Genomic DNA, 21,387 nt, shown 5'->3' with positions numbered 1-21,387 from the left:
ACTTTTATGACTCGCTTCATTAATAATAACACCAACAGAACACTGAGACACCATTTTTCAACTGCACACTTCAAGAACTTCTAGCTAATAAAGTGTGAGTAGACAACTGTTGGTGTAAGGGGGAAGACAACAATCAGACTTGTATAGACTTGCAGATGCAATTGTTAGCCTGCTGATTACCACAGAATTGTTTCGACAAATAATCATTAGCTAGTGTAATGTGGTGTGTTACATTATGCAATTGGTATACTTTATTAGATTAGCCTACCAGATATCGCAGATGTTAAAAAAAGTATTTTTGACAAATGTTTGTAATTTTTTTTTCCATAACTTCCAACTGAATCTCAAAGTTAAAATTGATACTGAAGTTTGATATCATAAAGGTCTATTAACCGTTAAATTTTCAGATTTTTATCTGGTCCCCCCAACAAAGATATTGCAGGCCACAAAATGGAAAAATTTTAAAAAATCCATTTTTTAAAATAGTGTATTCTTTTAAGTGTAAGCTGCTCTCCATTGATACTCTATAAAAAGTAACTATACTATACAGTGTAATAGCAGTAAAAATATTAAAGCTGAGAAATTAATCTTTCTTTGGAAAACTACTGTTCAAAAATTGAGTTTTTTTTAATTTGTGGCTGACAGCTTTGAACTATTAAAAATATATTAAAGAATACATTCAGCTAAGTGACAATGATGTTAATTTGTAGCCCAGAGTGTGTTAAACTAATGCATTTTATCTGAAAGGCTTAGAACAATCCACTACTGAATAATTGTAAAAAATGTAGATGCTTGCAAATACGAAAAAACACATGTGGTCTGGAACAAATATGGCCGTCATTTCAAAATAATAAACAATATGAGGTGCACTCAAGTTCTAAGGCCTCCAATTTTTTTTCTAATTAACTACTCACCCGAAATCGATGAAACTGGCCTTACTTCTCGACGTAATCGCCCTGCAGACGTACACATTTTTCACAACGCTGATGCCATGATTCCATGGCAGCGGCGAAGGCTTCTTTAGGAGTCTGTTTTGACCACTGGAAAAATCGCTGAGGCAATAGCAGCACGGCTGGTGAATGTGCGGCCACGGAGAGTGTCTTTCATTGTTGGAAAAAGCCAAAAGTCACTAGGAGCCAGGTCAGGTGAGTAGGGAGCATGAGGAATCACTTCAAAGTTGTTATCACGAAGAAACTGTTGCGTAACGTTAGCTCGATGTGCGGGTGCGTTGTCTTGGTGAAACAGCACACGCGCAGCCCTTCCCGGATGTTTTTGTCGCAGTGCAGGAAGGAATTTGTTCTTCAAAACATTTTCGTAGGATGCACCTGTTACCGTAGTGCCCTTTGGAACGCAATGGGTAAGGATTATGCCCTCGCTGTCCCAGAACATGGACACTATCATTTTTTCAGCATTGGCGGTTACCCGAAATTTTTTTGGTGGCGGTGAATCTGTGTGCTTCCATTGAGCTGACTGGCACTTTGTTTCTGGATTGAAAAATGGCATCCACGTCTCATCCATTGTCACAACCGACGAAAAGAAAGTCCCATTCATGCTGTCGTTGCGCGTCAACATTGCTTGGCAACATGCCACACTGGCAGCCATGTGGTCGTCCGTCAGCATTCGTGGCACCCACCTGGATGACACTTTTCGCATTTTCAGGTCGTCATGCAGGATTGTGTGCACAGAACCCACAGAAATGCCAACTCTGGAGGCGATCTGTTCAACAGTCATTCGGCAATCCCCCAAAACAATTCTCTCCACTTTCTCGATCATGTCGTCAGACCGGCTTGTGCGAGCCCGAGGTTGTTTCGGTTTGTTGTCACACGATGTTCTGCCTTCATTAAACTATCGCACCCACGAACGCACTTTCGACACATACATAACTCCATCACCACATGTCTCCTTCAACTGTCGATGAATTTCAATTGGTTTCACACCACGCAAATTCAGAAAATGAATGATTGCACACTGTTCAAGTAAGGAAAACGTCGCCATTTTAAGTATTTAAAACAGTTCTCATTCTCGCCGCTGGCGGTAAAATTCCATCTGCCGTACGGTGCTGCCTTTCCTGGGACATATTGACAATGAATGCGGCCTCATTTTAAAACGAAGCACATGTTTCTATCTCTATCCAGTCCGGAGAAAAAAAATCGGAGGCGTTAGAACTTGAATGTACCTCGTACATTTATAAAAAAAATATTTTTATAACTACTAAACATTGTGGAATTCACCCAGCAAATACAAAATTTTTCTGAGATGTCAAGCAACCAGTGCTGGACCATTTGGTATGGACTGACCCAATTTAAATGTAACTTGTCTACAAGTGAAGATAAATTCAGGAGTATATATACCAACTTTTAGCCTTTTCCATAACCTTTCAGGGCCTATAAAGGTCCCAACCTAAGGAGGTGATGAAATCTGGGGTCCCTATCTTACAAATGCATTTCTAATACAGTAGTTTGTGTTATAAGACAGAGCAGAAGACTAACCCCTTACCAGATGCTGTACTTCTTATTGGTTGGCATATTCCAGTGCTATACTTTTTTTATTTGTGGCAATGTGTTTGCAGTGAAAACATACTTTCTGGAAGAGCACACGCCTCTAGGAATCAGACAGTCCCAATATTGTGATTGCCTTCCAGGATCTTTAAAAACACTCCTGAAAACAGATTTGGTACTTTGGTACCTGATTTACTGCACTTCTCATGTCACTGCTGTTGATCCAAGAACGCGTTTCGGATGTACTGGTAATATGTGGCCTCTAAAATTTTTTATTGTCTAGTCCACATTCTTCAGTAGTGGAACTGGATTGACTCTGAAGCTGGCATAAACCAAGATCTGATGCCTAGCCTACTGTTTGATAGATGAAACCCTTGAAATTAATTGTTTAAACTGGAATATCACAAAAGAAATGTGAAAGTTAAATAAAAGATGTAACGAATGATTTTACAGGTTATCTGTGATATTTGAGGTGAAATCCCTTTATACAACGCAACTTGAAGGAGAAACAGAAGAATAAACACAATCAGCAAAGTTTAACAAATAAATTTACTTTCTTTTATTTTTCCACAGTACCAGGGATATTTTGAAATTTCACATTTCTTGAGCTTCACATAATTTGGTTAACTATTTTGTACCTCCATAGAACAAATTTTTGATGAAATTTGGAAAGAAACATGAATCGTATGAACTTCTCATGAATTAAGGAAGCTGACTGAATACTACAATCTTCTCTCCAAGACTAGAATTCATGACATGTCATTTGCCAAGAATGTTTGGTGCATTGTGTCTCAGTTAACAGAAGCCCACACTAGCAGGGAGTCACAGGCCAAATGTTCAGCAATGACTTACAGGAGTAGTGAGTGCCCCTAAGGCAGAGTCACAAATCTTTAGTCACAAATGGACAAATAGTTTGATAATGACTGTAACTCCATGAGGCTAGTGTAGCAGTTTATGAAGGGAACCTATTTTATGGTGCAAAGATTTTTAAAAGCTACAGGAGAAACTAATCAATTAACACTTACTTGATCAGAAAAATTGTTTGATCCTTTAAAATGAGACCACTATAATGTGGACACCACAATTTCTCACCTGCTGCATGCCAATTGGAGTTTGAAAGACTGGTTGCTGCTGCTGCTGATACTGCACCATTGTAGGAGTTCCCAAAGTTCCCATTGTATTTTGGCCAATCATTTGTGTTTGCATTTGCTGCTGCTGTTGCTGTCCAACTCCTGTTGCGAGTGTTTGTGCTAGAACATAATAAAAAGAAACTCCTATCAAAGATTTGAGAAGATCCAGAAATTTAGTACTAGCTGTAATTTAGTTAACTACTGTTCAATGCCAAATATGTCTTGAGGATGAATCTTTTGCTCTGCAGCATAGTGAGCATTTTCAAACCAGTCCACTCTCCTCTGAAGAATGAAATATTTATTCTAGAAACAATCCCTTTACTGAGATGAAGTCATTTTTCTCTGATAACTGTGTTTCCAGGACTGCAAATACCCCAAGGTATGCACAGGAGGTTCTGGAAAGTTTGTGAAACAGAAGACAGGTACTGGCAGAACTGAAGCTGTGTGCATGGCTCACATGTGAGGGCACTGATAGTGAAACAACAAACTATTCTTATTGCCTTATTGCTTTTATGACAGACTGTTCTATGAGAAGAAATAATTGGCAAGTCTTTCTTTCTTTTAATCTAATAAACTGAATATTACTTTAAGAACAAACAACTTCATGCAATAATTACATTATTATGTCTAGCAAAAGCCTAAATGTTACAGTTAAAGAGAGAAAAGTTCTTCTTAAATGTATTCCTTAAAAATGTTTATGTGGAAGCTGGCATTCTGTCAAGTTCTTTAACAAGACTCTCTTATCACAGCCAACAATTTTCTCAGCTCATACAGTAGATAAAAATTGGGAAGACAACAGTGGAAAAGTTGTCAAAAAAATCTTTATAGTTATGCATACATTCAGCACTCTCATATGTGTCATACAGTGTATAGTGAAATGGGTTTACATGTAATACAGTTCGGGCATATAATTGTACTTTAACTGATTTTTCCATTCCAGTTAGTTAGTTCATGTTCCACAAATAATTTCTACAATTAATCATAAGATGTGGAATGAGTTATTTTACACTCACATTACACATTAATTTGGAAATATGGCTACACGCTCACTATTTACAATGTTTCATATAGAACATGATCAAAATAGAACTTGTGTAACTTGGAAATCTGGCAAAACTGTACAAATATTTCAGTCCTGATGCATTAAATAGACTTTTATATGCTGATTTCTTGTATAAAGCAGTATGTGCCTAAAGCGGAAACGGAATTCAAACTTTAAGACTTAATTAATAATTCATTGTATAATGTGGGAAAGAAGCTTATACAGTGCTGCCACCCAAAAGTCAAGTCATCAATGTGAAATTGGTTTTGATCCTGCCAGCTTCAACGATTCATCAAACAGGGGGTTATTTACACATTGAAGTTCCATTATATGCAATTATTGATGCAATTTGTGATTCTTAGCACTGAAGAAGCTGAAAGAACATTTCCTCTTGCATGGTCAGTTTCTGTCCTGGATACAGTAAATTGGATTGGTTTGACAGTAAGAGAAATACATCCCAAAACTATCGCCAAGTGCTTCACCAAAGCAGGTTTCAAAGGTGATGAACAAGACACTTCTGTACATCGGAGCTCAAGTAAATGGAGCAGCAATTGAAAAATTAATTCAAATGCACAACATTTCATGTAGTCCAGATCATTATTTTTGAACTGATGACTTCATTCAAACTGATGACTTTCTGTAAGCTCACTCCACTTTTACTTCAGCAACAGATCTAATAGAAATCCACAGCACAGAAGTTAATGAGGAGGAAACAAAGGAAGAAGAAGAGGAACGAAATGATGTCCTCAGCAAAATTAATATGACTGAAGAAACTATTGCATGTATGCAATTTGCAGCACATAAAAATTCTCCAAAGCTGTTCGAACTACTTTACAGTGCAAAAAAATTTGTAGGGGAAACAATTTTGAACAGGAAACTCAGACAGGTTACAGTAAACTGCAGACATGCTATATTATGTATCAATTAATGTAATAGCCTAATGTTCTATAGTACAATACACAGTAAGCAAACATCTACTGTATAGGATTAAAAGGTACATAAATACATACATAATTTCAAATTTACACTTTTGTGAATAGTACTAGAAAAAAAATCTAAGTAGGCTAGTGTGTTTTGTGTAATTGGAAACTAGTCCAATTTGCAAAATTATTTTCGTCCCACATGGTTCTGTTGAGTAGGTTTTACTTTATATCACTGTACACAAGTGCGAGTGCACATGCACATGTACAGCCGCACCCACACGCTGAGCGAGCAAGGAAGGGAGGTGAGGAGGGGCAAGGAAGGGAGCGAGAGGGTGGGGGAGGGGGAGGGGCTGGGGGAGGGGGAGGGTTGTATGGGTGAAGTGTGCTTGCATTTGTGAATGTGTGTGTGTGTGTGTGTGTGTGTGTGTGTGTGTGTACTCTTTTCTGAAGAAGACTTTGGTTGAAAGATAAATGTGTAACAGTCTTTTCATAGTTTCTGTCTGCAATGCGCTGTCATCTTTATGGTGAGTAGCAATCTATCCTGCTGATATTCCAACCTGGACTTTCCACTGTCTGATTTGTCTCTCTCCAGGAGAGAAATTGAATTGTAAATGTGGCTGAACTGAACTGTTTAGGAGTTCTAAAACGAGTTTTTTTTTTCCCTGCGTAAATTTTCATCAACATGGACACCAAACAATTTTGAAGTTTCCACCTTAGTTATTATTTCCTTGCAATATGTTACACTTATTAATGGTGTAATACCTCTAGATGTACAGAACTGAATATGTTGTGTGTTTTCGAAATTGAGAGTACGACCATTTGCAGAAAACCACTCAATAATACTTTTAAGAACATTATTTACTATTTCTTCTGTTGCTGTTTGACTGATTACAGCAGTTGTGTCACCCGCAAAAGAAGTAATTTTGTTTGTTGTATATTAGAAGGAAGGTTGTTTACATAAATGAGAAATAACAGTGGATGTAAGGTAGAGCCTTGTGGAACCCTATAATGGATTTTTCCACAGTTGAAGAAAGTCTTCTGCTTACATTACTTAAATGATTGACTATAACTTTCTGCACCTTATAAGACATTTTCCACTGGTTGGCTTACCATCAATTCCGTAATACCTCAATTTTTTGACGAGAATATCGACATTCACTGTCACATGAATTACATTGGTCACAGAAAATACCACCCACTGCTATTTCATTTAATTCTTTTAAAATCTGATGAATGAATGTGTAACTGGCAATCTCAGTTGAGCAACTCTTTTCAAATCCAAACTATAATTTACTGAGGATACTATTATTGCTCAGGTTTGGATACTATTATACACTATTCAGTCACATTGATGTGACCACCTGTCAAAAGCCTCATTCTGGCACCAACGATACGAGTAGGTGCATACCTGTGTTGATCCACTCTGCCTTCCAGAATAACAAGATCACCCAGAGAATAAAAGGATATCATTCCCCAGACTATAACACTTCCTCTTCTGGCCTGGACCCTTCTGACAACTGTTGCACGGCATTTGCTTTCAGATGTTTCACACCGTACTTGCCAATTGCTACCTGTCAATGGAAAATGTGATTCATCTGAAAACGATACGTGTCAACACACAGTGGTTGTCCAGTTGTGGTATTAACGTGCAAATTCCAACCTCCATCGCTGATGAACAGCAATCACCATGGGTGCATGAAGCAGGTGCCTGAAGCAGAAGCCTATACACACAAATGCTCGCTGAACATTTGGTGAGGAAACACTGTCGGTAGTGTCTTGGTTCATCTGGGTAGTCTGCTGCTCAACAGTTGGACGTTTATTTGGCTGTACACATCTCCACAGCAATCATTTACCCACAACTGCCTCGCCGCCAGTTTTGGATAACGCCATTTTGCCATGCACAGTATACTTTAACCATGGTGGCACATGAACAATTTACGAACTTAGCCATTTCAGAAATGCTTCCACCTTGCCTTAAAGCCAATGGTTGTGCCCTTCTGAAAGTCAGATACATTGCTCTGTTTCCACATTACAACAACGAATGCACTGTTTTCAGCACACCCCCCCCCCCCCCCCCCCCACTCCCCTATGCTATATAACCCTCCACCGCTAGTGCTGCCAACTGGTGTCTGTGAGTGGTTATTGTACGTGCGAACATAGGCAGTGGTCACATTAATGTGACTGAACTGTGTAGAATACATCATCTTCCGAAAAATTTTGGATAATGGTATCAGTAATGAAATGGGTCAGCAGTTACGGACATCTCCCCTATCACATTTCTTATAGAGCGGTTTAACAATGGCATATTTCAATCTCTCAGGGAAAATGACCTGCATTATTGCTGAACCACACATTTAAGAAAATATAGCTCTTATTATAGGGAAACAAGTCTTTAGTACTCCATCAAATTCAAGTGAGCTTTTATTTTTGAGAGAATAAATGATTTTCTGTAATCTCAGAAGAAGTTGATGAGACATTTATATAACAGTGTTTTGTGTGTGTTTATTTTTCAAAATATTACTTTGATGCTAAACAGCATAGTCATCAGTCCCCTGACCACGAGTTCGTTCATCCAGAGGTTGTTTCATCCACTAGGAATGCGATCATATGAGGAAAATAAGCAACAGCGGTAAAAGTGAAACAATGAAAGCAATATTGATGCTAGAGCTGAAAAATGACTTACGGAAATGTACAAGTATATGGAATGGACCAGTACATAGGTTAGAGCAGACAAATGGTCTCGCACAGCTCAAGCATGGCAACAGAAGCCCAACCCGCATCTGACCCCTCCAACCCCATTAAGAGTGAAGACAGTTACAGAGCAAAAAATGCCTTCTAGTTGAGGGATCCAGAACAGTGAAAAGGAAATGGCTAAAACTGTAATGAAAAACTGGTGGACCATAAACAATAATACAAGATGGCAGAAATAAAATAGCAAGTGGGTGCCCACAGGGCTGTGTGCAGAGCAAGCAGGTCCTCCTAAAGCATCCTACCCCTGGTCCATCATAGGCAAAGTGCTAAAATGGGGGAGAACACCCACTATTCAACAGAGCACTACTCCTAAAATGTAAAACAGGGTGTAGCAGTCCCCCTGACCCAACAAGTAACAGGAGATGCCTCCAACCCCAACCAAACTGTCCTTGCCCTAAAAGTAGTTTAAAACATCATATCTGAAAATACAAACCACTGTCATGAAGAAAATGGCAAACCAGTCAATTGTCCGTGAATTGTCTGCCAACATGAGAGGCAAGGAATTATGAACCAGAAGGAGGGGGCATTCCACCACAATATGAGCAACTGTCCACAAGGCTCCACAACCACAATGTGAAGATGGCTCACTATGTAAAATAAAACCATCCACCAGTCTGATATGCGGAGGTGACAGATGACAGTGGATTCCTTCTGGGAGGAGCAGAAGGATGATGGTCACGTAGCAGTGGTCACCTTGATACTACCATCATCATTTCATTCTGCTCTAGGGCAGGGCCGCACATGTAACTCTCCATGAGGTCGAGTCATTTGATACCCTCTTCGTTTCCTCATAATTGTTTCTTATCTTGTACTATCCACTATCTGGTATCTTCTGCATCCTATTCCTCTTCTGCCATTCACTGGTCCTTCCATAGCATCCATTAGTAAATAAAAAATCTTTCCCAAACCAGTGTCCAAGTCAATTGTGTTTTCTCTCCCCGATTACCTTTAAAATTTCTCTCTCTTCCCCCACTCTTCTCAACACCACCTCATTTCTCACTCTGTCTACCCTTTTTATCCCTTCCATCCTCCTCCATATCTGCATCTCAAATGCTTCTATTCTTCTTTCTTCCTCTTTCCTCAGTGTCTATGTCTCAGCTCCGTATAATGTCACACTCCATATGAAGCACTTCGCCAGTCTCTTCCTCAGGTCCTTGTCCTTGCACCCGCATAGAAGCTTCTTCTTATTAAATACCTCCTTGGCAATTGCTGTATGTGTTTTCACCCCCTTATTAAATCTCATGTTGTCTGTAATAATGCTTCTCATTCTAAATTCCTTGCAGGTTTTATTTAATTCTTTTAACATTCCAGTTCTTTTGCTCTCACCATATTGTCCACGAATCGAATACATTCTAAGCTCATACCACCAACCTGCACTCCTCTGTTTTGTATCAACCATTTCTGAATAATATGCTCCAAATATATGTTAGGCAGTACTGGAGAGGGAGGGAGGGAGGGAGGGAGGGAGGGAGGGAGGGAGGGAGGGAGAGAGAGAGAGAGAGAGCAGCCTTACCTTACTCCTCTTCCAATTGTATTCCCCATCTGTACTCTTATTTTCTGTAGGAGGTATAGGTTTTTAATCAGCCTTCCATCCCTCGATGGTGTGGATTTTATTAGAGGAGGTGGTAGTCCACCACACAATGTTCCATTTCTGAGTGAGCAGAGGTCTTATTTACACTAGAAAATCCACATTTGGGGTCATCAAACTTAATGGGGGAAGAATAATCACTTCTCAAGCCAAATTGTAAGCCAGCTTGTTTTCTGGGATGCCCATGACTTGGGGGCTCACAGGAAGACATCTGAGCAGGCAGTACAACCAAGTTCAACAAGAAGCTAATGAATAAAGATCACAGGTTGGCAAGGGTAACATCAGTCACCTGGAGACTGCTCGTTAAGTTATTACATACTAAAACACAATTGCGGGAAGCCTGTTTAATAAAACAGAAGGCTCTGTTAATGACTTACAGCTCAGCCCAGCAATTAATGGTGTCCCTGATTAGTGGAGGTAGTCACAAAAGCATATCCTGTATTATCCACAGTTTTAAAGCCGTCAGCGTAAAAGATGGCAGCATGCTGAAACTCCTGAAGAAACGACAGGAAGATATGCCAAAAGGTCATGGAGTTACAAACTTTAGGACCTTGAAACAGATAGGTCCTAATTCGTGGCCTGTGTACCAACAAAGCAGTGTGTCTGGGAAAACATGACAAGTGTCTAGGAAAACAAAAGGTGGAGGTCTGGACAGAGTATTGTGAGATGCATTCCACCTGAGAGAGGGTGTCAGGTGGACGATGCCCCTTGTATGCAAAAAGTCACCAATGCAAAGGTGTGAGATTGATAGTAGGTCTTACTGTATCTTCTCACAACTTCTGAGAAACGTTTCACCTTCTGTGCCCACAGGAGCAGCCTCCACTACGTTGTCTTAAGTGGATCAGTCACACTTGTTGAATCAGCCATTTGCTAGAGTTAGTTGGACATTTTCAATGTTGGTGACCTAGAGGTGCTACATTGCCATATAATTTGATTTGGTGGTCAAGTGTGAAACCTCTACTTGGCGCATTCTACGTCCAATGTGCTTCCTGCAGTCCAGGTCTTTCTGTTAACTTTGGGAAGTGCCCCAAGAAGAAAGTCTAAGTCAATGAAATTTGGTACACCACATTGAGGCTATGGATATGTTACTCCAAGACAATTCACAGTGAAAATTACTTGGCGAGAACTTTATGCTGAAATTGTCACTTCAGATCTCTCCAGGAAACTGGCACTGAATATTTACGTATTGCTACTTGCCACAGTTAAAATTTCATATGCCTGTTTATCAATGGTATTTATTGTGACTGATAACATTTACCTTATCTCTTTCCGAGTGGAATCAAAATGGGTTAATACTGTCAAACGTTTCTTATTATCTCAGCTTTTATAACCAGTGTTTTTGTTTCTTATGACATATGATAATCTAAGGAGTGCCAAAGGAGAACATGGTTTCTGCAGCACTTAACCAAAATTAATATTAATTCTCTTTTGTAAGCTTTAAATGTTTCGAGGTATTGTTTAAACTGATGTTTTAACAATCTGAATTCTCCTTTTTGATTGTGTTTATTTCTGTCTGTTACGATTCTGTATTATTTATACTAATTGTTATACCTAATTCAAGGCTCCAGTGGGTTTAAGTCAATATCAGTGAACCAGAAAGATGTCCTGTTGTCTTGCAGTAAATGTTGTTTAGTTAACTTTGTGTGTCAGAGGCTTTATTCGCATCAACCTCACAGATACTGCTTGATTGTTGAACTGAGTAAATGTTCTTTCATGATTAAATGTTATTCAAGGAATAGCAAGTTTGTCATTTTGGTAAAAGACTAAGCTAAATAAACCTTGTGCTAATAACTTGGTCAAAATTAATCCTAGCAACTTACCATTTAGCTGCCTTCTATCTATCAAAAACAATAGGATATTTTAATGCGAACATTTTTAGGTTAGGCTTTCCCGTGACTGTTACTGACATTAAATGAAACAACAAGTTCACTGTTACCAGTCACCATTTTATTTTTATTTATTTCCACGACGCGTTTCGAAGGTTTAAACCTCCATCATCGGGTGGATTTACATTAGTTAGTATTACATTTGTGTGTGTGTTGTGTTATGATTTTTGGAGGAACTTGTGGCACTGCCTAGTGGAGAAACAAGACACTATTTCAGAATATGGTTTAGGATTACGTTTGACAAAAAATTAACTGATATCTAATGGTAAACATTAAATAAGTAAACTAGAGTACCTCCAGTGGTCACAGGTTCCTTTTGCTGTCGTAACACATCACATGTATACTGCCACATTTGTAAACAAATATGGCGTCTGGAATCAGCTGGGTGCAAGGTTCATATAGCCGAAGAGAAGACATAATCGCAAAGTGCAAAGAATATACACTGTAACAACATTATTACAGAATAATTGTTTAAAGCATTTGGAGGTGTTTGTTTTGAGGTGTCAAATATATGTGTGTGTACTTCAGGTGGTATATAAATCCAATTTTGACAAGTTAAAACAGCTAAACATTCATACTCGTTTATACAATCGGGTGAAATGTCAAAATGGCTTAACCTTCATACTTGTTAATAACAATTAGGTGAAATGTTACAGACTTAAATTACTGTGGTGTCACCGCCAGACACCACACTTGCTAGGTGGTAGCCTTTAAATCGGCCGCGGTCCGGTAGTATACGTCGGACCCGCGTGTAGCCACTATCAGTGATTGCAGACCGAGCGCCGCCACACGGCAGGTCTAGAGAGATGTCCTAGCACTCGCCTCAGTTGTACAGCCGACTTTGCTAGCGATGGTTCACTGACAAATTACGCTCTCATTTGCCGAGACGATAGTTAGCATAGCCTTCAGCTACGTCATTTGCTACGACCTAGCAAGGCGCCATTATCATTTGCTATTTATCTTGTGAAGCATGTACTGTCAGACCGATGTTTACCAATTATGGATTAAAGTTAAGTACTCCAGAAGCTACATACTTTTTTACTAGACTCAACTCCTTTAAATGTTCCAGACCTCACGCCAGCCTGCGTGAGCTTAAGCGCGTCCCTTTCGGCTATCTCACACAGAGGCTTGGCTGTCTTGCCAAGTCACAACAATTACAATGATCATACTGGCTACAGCAGTAAAATCATACATAGATGACACTCTTTGATTGGGATTAATAAACAGATGTGAGGGGCTGGAGGCAGAAGGAGAGGAAGAGAGAGAGGAAGTGTGTGTGTGTGTGAGAGAGAGAGAGAGAGAGAGAGAGAGAGAGAGAAAAGAGTGATTATATGAGAGCAAACATTTACACGGCAAGGAGCCTTAAGATTAAATGTTGCATATATTAGCTGCCTAAAGGTTGGGGTAATAAATTGGTTAATGCTATAAAATATGCAGATAGATATACATTTGTGCCAGCAGTTGATGTACATACAGTTTTAAGCTGACAAGGGGTACAAGCTGTTGGTGTGATGAGTTATCTGTGAATGAGGTCAATCTCTTGCACTCTTGGCAGCTGTCAATATTTATGGTAAATAGTAGGACGTGTGCACATATGTGTGTGTGTGTGTGTGTGTGTGTGTGTGTGTGTGTGTGTGTGTGCGCGTGCGTGTGGGCGCGCGCGCATTTTTAAGAGTGTAGGCAGTTGCTGAAAACAGAGATGATACTATTGTAAATATTGTCATTTTTGTCATTTAAGATGGATTCTGGTTGTTTTATTTGGTGTTTGTATATTTGGAGTGTTTTAAGGATGTCTAGTTTTCTGCCTTTTGATTGGATGTGTAGGATGCTAATACTTGTGTTGTTAACATGGTGTTTTGTTTCATGCAGGTGGGTAGCTATTGCTGATGTGTGGTATTTTTTGTTTTTAGTGCTGTCATGTGTTCCTTGAACCTAATCTCAAATGATCTGCCTGTCTGGCCTATGTAGAAGCAGTCACAGTCAAAACATTCAATTTTGTAGACACCTGTGTGATGAAGTGGGTTTCATGTGCCGATGTTGTGTGGTAACTTCTGTCCAATCTTCTTGTCTGTTGTAAAGGATATGCTTATGCCTTTTCATTTGAAGACATTGGCAATCTGGTATGAAATGTTACCCAGAAAGGGGGATTGTATTGAAGGTGTTATTTTCTTTTTGTTTTTTATGTTGTGATTGCTTTGCCATTATTGAGTGTTTTAGGGTGTCTACTATGGAGCTGTTATAACCATTTTCAATAGTTGTTTGTTTTATTATTTCAATTTCTTGATCACATTTATCTTCTGAGAGTGGTAGTTGGATAGCTCTATAATCATGTACCGGAATGCTGCCATTTTGTGTGTTGCGGGGTGGCAAGAGGAGTTGTGGATTGTAGTATGTGTTGTGGTAGGCTTCCGATAAATTTCAAACTGATGTCTGTTATTCTTTATTCTAATGGTAAGGTCTACGAAATTTATACTGTCATCTTTTTGGTGTTCAACTGTGAATTTTATGTTTTCATGGGAGTTGTTGAAAAACTGATTCAACTCACTGATGTCATCTTTAGTGCCTTTGATTAAAATGATGGTATCATCTACATATCTGTAGTAGTAGATGATATTTTTGAGGACGTGGTGATTGGAATTCAGGATTTTGTCTTTTGGGTTACTTATAAATATTTCTGCTAGCAATCCGGAAAGATTTGAGCCCATTGCCAGACCATCTGTTTGTTTGTAGATTTTATCGTTAAATTTAAAATAGTTGTGCGAAAGTGTGAATTCAAGCAGGTCCATTAGTTCATTAATGTGAGTTGAAGGGATTTTTTTGTGTTTATGTAGGTTGGCATTGATTATCTGTAGTGTGGGACCTATTGGCACAGAGGAATAAAGGTCTTGTATGTCAAATGAGGCAAGTGTGGCTCCATCAGGTACTTGTATGTTTTTGACATATTGTGTGAATTCTGTTGTGTTTTTTTAAGTGTTCTCTCATTATTGAATGTGTATACTTGTTTGAGAATTCTGAAGAGTATTTTATTGAGCTTGAATGTTGGGCTGATCCTACAGTTCACTATGGGCCTGATGGGGGTCCCATTTTTGTGGATCTTTGGTTGTGATCTAAGGCAAGGTGCTTGTGGGCTCATTGTTACAATGTTTCTTGCTTCTTGGATGGTGAGTAGAAAGTTAATGTTGTTTGAAATGTGTTTAATCTCCTTTTGTATGCTAGCTGTTGGATCTTTATGTATTTCAGTTATGTTGCTGGTTTGGAAGAAGTCTAAAGTTTTTTCTATGTATGTTGTTCTGTCCATTACAACAGTTGTGTTGCCCTTGACAGCTTTTACAATTATTGCATTATTCATGTTTAATTTAATCTTAATGGTACGTGTAAGGGCTTCTTCTCTTTTCTTGTATGCTGGGAATGGTTTTGCAATTTCCTTTTCAATGATTTCGTTAATTTTGTGGCAGGCTGATATTCTGTCAGTTTGCTTCTTAAAGGCGATGGTCGAGATCTGTGTGACACAAGTGATGAGCTTTTCTTGGTTCTTTTGGTCCAGCGGAGCTTGAACATTGTGTTTTAAGTCTTTGCAGAGTGGTGCCTCTTCTTCTGCAGTGAATATTATGTTTGTGTTGTTGAGGAAAGGTGTGTAGAATGTGTGTTTCTTTTGGCTGTTTTGGTTCGGTTTGGGAGGTATTTGTTGCTTCATAAGATTGGCTCATTTTTTCTTCTGTGTAGCTTTCGTTTTCTGTATGATGAACTCGGTGTACTCTTTGACTTTTTTGGTTATGGAATCATATTCTAATCTACGAAGCAACTTTCCCAACTGTAATTCTGCATTATAAAGCTGTGTGTTGAACATTTGTTTTTTAATATAAAGTTCTTTCAGTTCATTTTTCACCCAGAGTTTTCGTGCGATTTCCAGTGTTTTCTTCGCAGTTGTCGTGTTTGTTTTGATGTCAATCTTGACATAATTTGGGATGACGTTATTGTTGAGACAATTCCTATTGAAGTGTATGTGTTGTGTCGTCATTGTGACCTTTTCTGCACTGTTTTTGTACTCGAAAATAGCCTTGATTGCCTGACTGGGCAGATTAACTTTAAATGCAAACATTTTTAGGTTAGGCTTTACCGTGACTGTTACTGACATTAAATGAAACAACAAGTTCACTGTTACCAGTCACCATTTTATAAATAAAAATAAAACGGTGACTGGTAACAGTGAACTTGTTGTTTCATTTAATAGCAATAGGATACGTTAAATGATCATGTCATTGTTGAATGGCGATTGCATAAGAGACTAAAAGTTGATACTGTCACAACTGAAAAGGGAAGATACTGGTTCGGCAAGGTGACTTTCTATGGACCTAGTCTGGAAGGTAATAGTGACCAGTCTAACTCCACAATGATGGACTGAGTCTAACAACTGAAAAACTGAAGGTGCCGCTGAGCTATGGCAACCAGTAGACGCACACAAAATTAGCGCTTTCCGCTCCACAAGAGGTGTGGGCAAGGAAGCAGAAAGCATTAAGCTTTAACATGCAGTTAGCCTTTAGATGACAAATATGGAAGAGACAAGTCAATTTTTTGTCAAGATGAAGTCCCAAAAATCGTGAACATACAACAAGGTCCAAGTAGAGGTCTGGGTCTGGATGAACCCTGGTATGATGACACCATTCTCTTGGATCCATGGAGAGCAGAGAGTAGCACCAATTCTACCCCTTAACAACCAGTGGGATAAAGATCAGCAGTGTAGTAGTGGGTGTTAAGAGCTGTACCTTTTTTAGATTGAAGTCAGCTGATAGGTATTCCTGCTTAAGGGAAATCTCTCTAACAAAGGAACCACTTTCGACAAAGCTTAGGTGTCCGATTGATGAGGGAATTAGTACATTTCATAAAAATATACAAGGTATTAGAGATAAAGTTAGTGAACTGCCTATAGATGTTGACTCTGAAATTATTGGTATATCTGAACACTTCTTAAAGAAGGAGATAATTCAGAGGCTTCCTTTACCAGGATACAGGTTGGCTGGCAGCTTTTCTAGGAGCTCTGCGGTGTGGGGGAGTAGCCACGTATGCGAAAAATGGTATCCCATTTGAGTCAATTGATGTTTCAAAGTACTGCACTGAAAATGTGTTTGAATGTTGTGCAGGTGTGGTTAAATTTAGTGGAGCTAAACTTCTTACTGCTGTTATTTATAGATCCCCAGACTCCAATTTCACAACATTTTTGCTAAAGCTAGAGAAGGTTCTTGGTTCACTTTATAGGAAATACAAAAAGTTAGTTACATTTGGTGACTTCAATATTAATTGTATAAGTGATTGTGCAAGGAAAAGGATTCTGGTAGACCTCCTTAATTCATATAATCTTATGCAAACCATATTCTTTCCAACGAGAGTGCAAGGGAACAGTAGAACAACTACAGACAACATTTATGTTCCTACCTCGTAACTAGAAGGGCATTTTGTTAGCAAAAAGGTGAATGGCCTTTCAGATCATGATGCACAAATTTTAACTCTAAAAGATTTTTGTGCTGCAACACATGCTAAATATAGTTATCAACTTCTTAGGAAAGCTGATCCAGTTGCTGTAGAGACCTTTGTAAACCTTATCAAGGAACAAGAGCGGCAAGACGTTTATAGTGCTGATACAGTAGACGATAAATATAATGCTTTCCTCAAGACTTTTCTTGTGCTCTTTGAAAGTTGCTTTCCGTCAGAACATTCAAAACAGGGTACTAGCACAAACAGGCAGCCTTGGTGGCTGACTAGAGGGATAAGAATATCCTGTAGACCAAAGTGGCAATTATATCTTAACGTTAGAAACAGTCAAAATCTAAATGCAGCAGCCCATTACAAACAGTATTGTAAGGTGCTTATAAAAGTTATTAGGAAGGCAAAAAGTATGTGGTATGCGGATAGAATAGCTAAGTCTCAGGATAAAATTAAAACCATATGGTCAGTCGTAAAGGAAGTGGCTGGTCTGCAGAGGCAAGTCGAGGATATAGAATCAGTGCATAGTGGGAATGTCCGTGTTACTGATAAGTCGCATGTATGTACAGTATTTAATAATCACGTTCTGAATATAGCAGGTGAACTAAATAGAAACCTAGTCCCAACAGGGAATCATATAGTGCTCGCAGAAATAAGTGTTCTGAGACTGTTGCCTGAAATGCTCCTCCATGATACTGACAAGAGGGAGATTGAGGTAATAATTAAATCACTAAAGACCAAGAACTCTCACGGGTATGATGGGGGTATCTAGCAGAATACTGAAGTATTGTTCTATGTATGTTAGCCCAGTACTTAGCCATATCTGTAACCTTTCCTTTAGGAGTGGTTGGTTTCCTGTCCGATTAAAGTACTCGGTGGTGAAGCCACTTTATAAAACGGGAGACAGGGATAATGTTGACAATTATAGACCTATTTCTATGCCATCGGTGTTTGCTAAAGTTATCGAGAGGGTTGTATATACAAGGTTACTGGAGCATTTAAATTCACATAATTTGCAGTCAAATGTAAGTTTGGTTTTAGAAATGGTTTAACAACTGAAAATGCTATATTCTCTTTTCTCTGTGAGGTTTTGGACAGATTAAATGAAAGGTTGCGAACGCTAGGTGTTTTCTTTGATTTAACGAAGGCTTTTGACCGTGTTGACCACAAAATATTACTGCAGAAGTTGGACCATTATAGAGTAAGGGGAGTAGCTTACAATTGGTTCGCCTCTTACTTTAAGAACAGAAATCAGAAGGTAACTCTCCGCAATATTGAGAGTGGTAGTGATGTTCAGGCCCAATAGGCCACTGTTAAGTGGGGCATTCCCCAAGGGTCGGTACTGGGGCCACTGCTGTTCCTTATTTATATAAATGGTATGCCTTCTAGTATTACAGGTGATTCAAAAATACTTCTGTTTGCTGATGACACCAGCTTGGTAGTGAAGGATCTTGTGTGTAATATTGAAACAGTATCAAATAATGTAGTTCATGAAATAAGTTCGAGGCTTGTGGAAAATAATTTTATGCTAAATCACAGTAAGACTCAGTTTTTACAGTTTCTAACTCATAATTCAACAAGAACTGATATTTTGATCAGACAGAATGGGCATATTATAAGCGAGACAGAACAGTTCAAGTTCCTAGGTGTTCGGATAGATAGTTAGCTGTTGTGGAAAGCCCATGTTCAGGATCTTGTTCAGAAACTAAATGCTGCTTTATTTACCATTAGAACAGTATCTGAAATAAGTAACAGTTCAACACGAAAAGTAGTCTACTTCGCATATTTTCATATGCTTATGTCATATGGTATTATTTTTTGGGGTAATTCTTCTCAATCAAAAAGGGTATTTTTGGCTCAAAAACGGGCTGTTCGAGCTATGTGTGGTGTAAGTTAGAGAACCTCTTGTCGACCCCTATTCAATAGTCTGGGAATTCTGACATTGCCCTCACAGTATATATTTTCTTTAATGTCGTTTGTTGTTAGCAATATTAGCTTATTCCCAAGAGTTAGCAGCTTTCACTCAGTTAATACTAGGCAGAAATCAAATCTGCATGTGGAATGCACTTCCTTGACTCTTGTGCAGAAAGGAGTGCACTATTCTGCTGCATCCATTTTCAATAAGCTACCACAAGAACTCAAAAATCTTAGCAGTAGCCCAAACACTTTTAAGTCTAAACTGAAGAGTTTCTTCATGGCTCCCTCCTTCTATTCTGTTGAGGAGCTCCTGGGAGAGCTGAAAAATTAGGCAAATTCCAGTGTTACATTATTGATTTTCTTTATTTAAACTTACGAATTGTCGCCTGAATATGTTTCTTATAGTTCATTTTATCTGTTTCTACTATCGTGTTATAATTTCGTGTATTGACTCGTTCCATGACCATGGAGATTTCTCCTTAATTTGGTCCCACGGAACAATAAATAAATAAAATAAATAAAGGAAGCTATGATGAATAAGGATCGGCAGAGAAGCTCAAAAGCCACAGTCATAGAGGGGTGAATAAAATGTGATGGCGCCAGGCAGTTGCACGCCTTGGATACATAAAAAAAGACTGCAATGAGGATCTTGCACAGAGAAAGAAACTGTAAGATTGCTGTTTCCAACCTAACCAGACGGCCGGTTGTGGATCATGTCTCAAACCACATTGACAGCGGGACAAAAGACCTCAAGATTCGAGAACCCAGCATAATCGGCACGCAATCATCCTTTTGAACAGTCTGTAGGGCACACTGATGAGGCTAATCAGCTGGCAACAGTTGATTGATGTTGGATTTTGCTCTGCTTAAGGATGGGGATGATGATACTATCTTGCCATTGCAAAGAGAAGATTCCTTCAAGTCAAATATGGTTGAAGACACTGATAAGATGGAGCCATTGAGTAACATTCACATGCTCGATCATCTGATTGTGAATGGAATCAGGATCTGAGGCCATATCGTGAGAGGAGGCAAGAGCCTGAAGCAGTTTGCAGCCAGTGGAAAGTTCATTATATAATATGGTGTAACGAGGGATGAAGGGAAGGGGGATGTCTTCAATTTGTCACTTATGCATTCAGAAGATAGCTATTTAAGAAAAGAACAATGTTGTCATTACAAAATGTGTCTCAAGATGTTCAGCAAAAAGCAAAGCATCAGTACAAAGACCACCCTGCAGTACGAGACCCGGTAAATTTGTGTATCTTTAGCTTGCTCCCCACCTGGGATGAAAGGCATACGTTCCTGGGGAGGAAACACAACACTTCCAGCATTTCTTGTTATTGCATTTAACTAGATAGGGAACCCTAGCAAAAAGTCAGTTAAAAATGAGAAGGTTGGTCTGCGGAAGATGCTGCTTGAAAGCTTGTAGGGCTCTTTGGCAATCCTGAACAGCTACGGCAATGTCTTTGATTCACCATGGCACCAAATGGCGATAGAGGGGAGCTGTACAAAAGGGAACTGCAGTTCCAGTGGTGCAGTGTCTCTATGATGTCTTGCACAACCCCATCAATGCAATCTGACACAGAGGGAGCAAATGTAACAGAAGAAGCATACAGTTGCCAGTTGGCTCCTTGAAGCACCCAGCATGGTAACTGGTCTGTCAGGCAGTGACAAGGAAGTGACAGGTTCACTAGAAAGTGGTCACCATCATGAAGATCATTATGTATGACCAATGAAGCAAAGCCATGAAATTGGAGGAAGAGATTGTAATGATAACTGAAAAGGTGTCATGGGCAACACTGAAGTTGGCTACAGTAACATTACAGAGGAGACAGATCAGTGTCGTACAGTAACATTACAGAGGAGACAGATCAGTGTCGATGAGAAGCTGGTCAATGCAATGAGAAGGCCCCTGCTGATGAACTGGCAATCCTCCCACAAGGGGAGGGGGGAAGGGGGGGGGAGGGGGGAGGGGGGGAGGATGTGCAGTGAAGTTCACAAGTGGGATAAGGGGGGGGGGGGGGGGGAGTGAGGAGAAAGAAATTGTTGGATTAAGGGGTTTACTCAATGCAAACGGCCTGCCTGAGGTAAATAAACATTATAAATGGTGATCACTGGGATTGTTTAAATGTGCTCCACTACTGCTTCCAATGCAACGCAAAGGCGAATCACAG

At 39.3% G+C, this 21,387-nt stretch overlaps 1 protein-coding gene across 2 annotated transcripts in view; it reads right to left on the bottom strand.

Annotated features, from left to right (window-relative positions):
• The window catches only part of LOC124613921 (cell division cycle and apoptosis regulator protein 1-like), a 262,218-nt gene that overhangs the window by 221,613 nt on the left and 19,218 nt on the right, over window positions 1–21,387 (bottom strand). For both annotated transcript variants that reach the window (XM_047142677.1, XM_047142683.1), the window contains exon 3: window positions 3,591–3,748. In XM_047142677.1, coding sequence (XP_046998633.1) covers window positions 3,591–3,748 — 158 coding nt within the window. The remainder of the gene's footprint in view (window positions 1–3,590; window positions 3,749–21,387) is intronic.

Source organism: Schistocerca americana, chromosome 1 (genome assembly GCF_021461395.2).
Source record: "Schistocerca americana isolate TAMUIC-IGC-003095 chromosome 1, iqSchAmer2.1, whole genome shotgun sequence".
In the NCBI taxonomy this organism is placed as follows: Eukaryota; Metazoa; Arthropoda; class Insecta; order Orthoptera; family Acrididae; genus Schistocerca; species Schistocerca americana.
The sequence above is the reverse complement of the archived record's forward strand: the minus strand, read 5'-3'. Positions and strand labels throughout refer to the sequence as shown.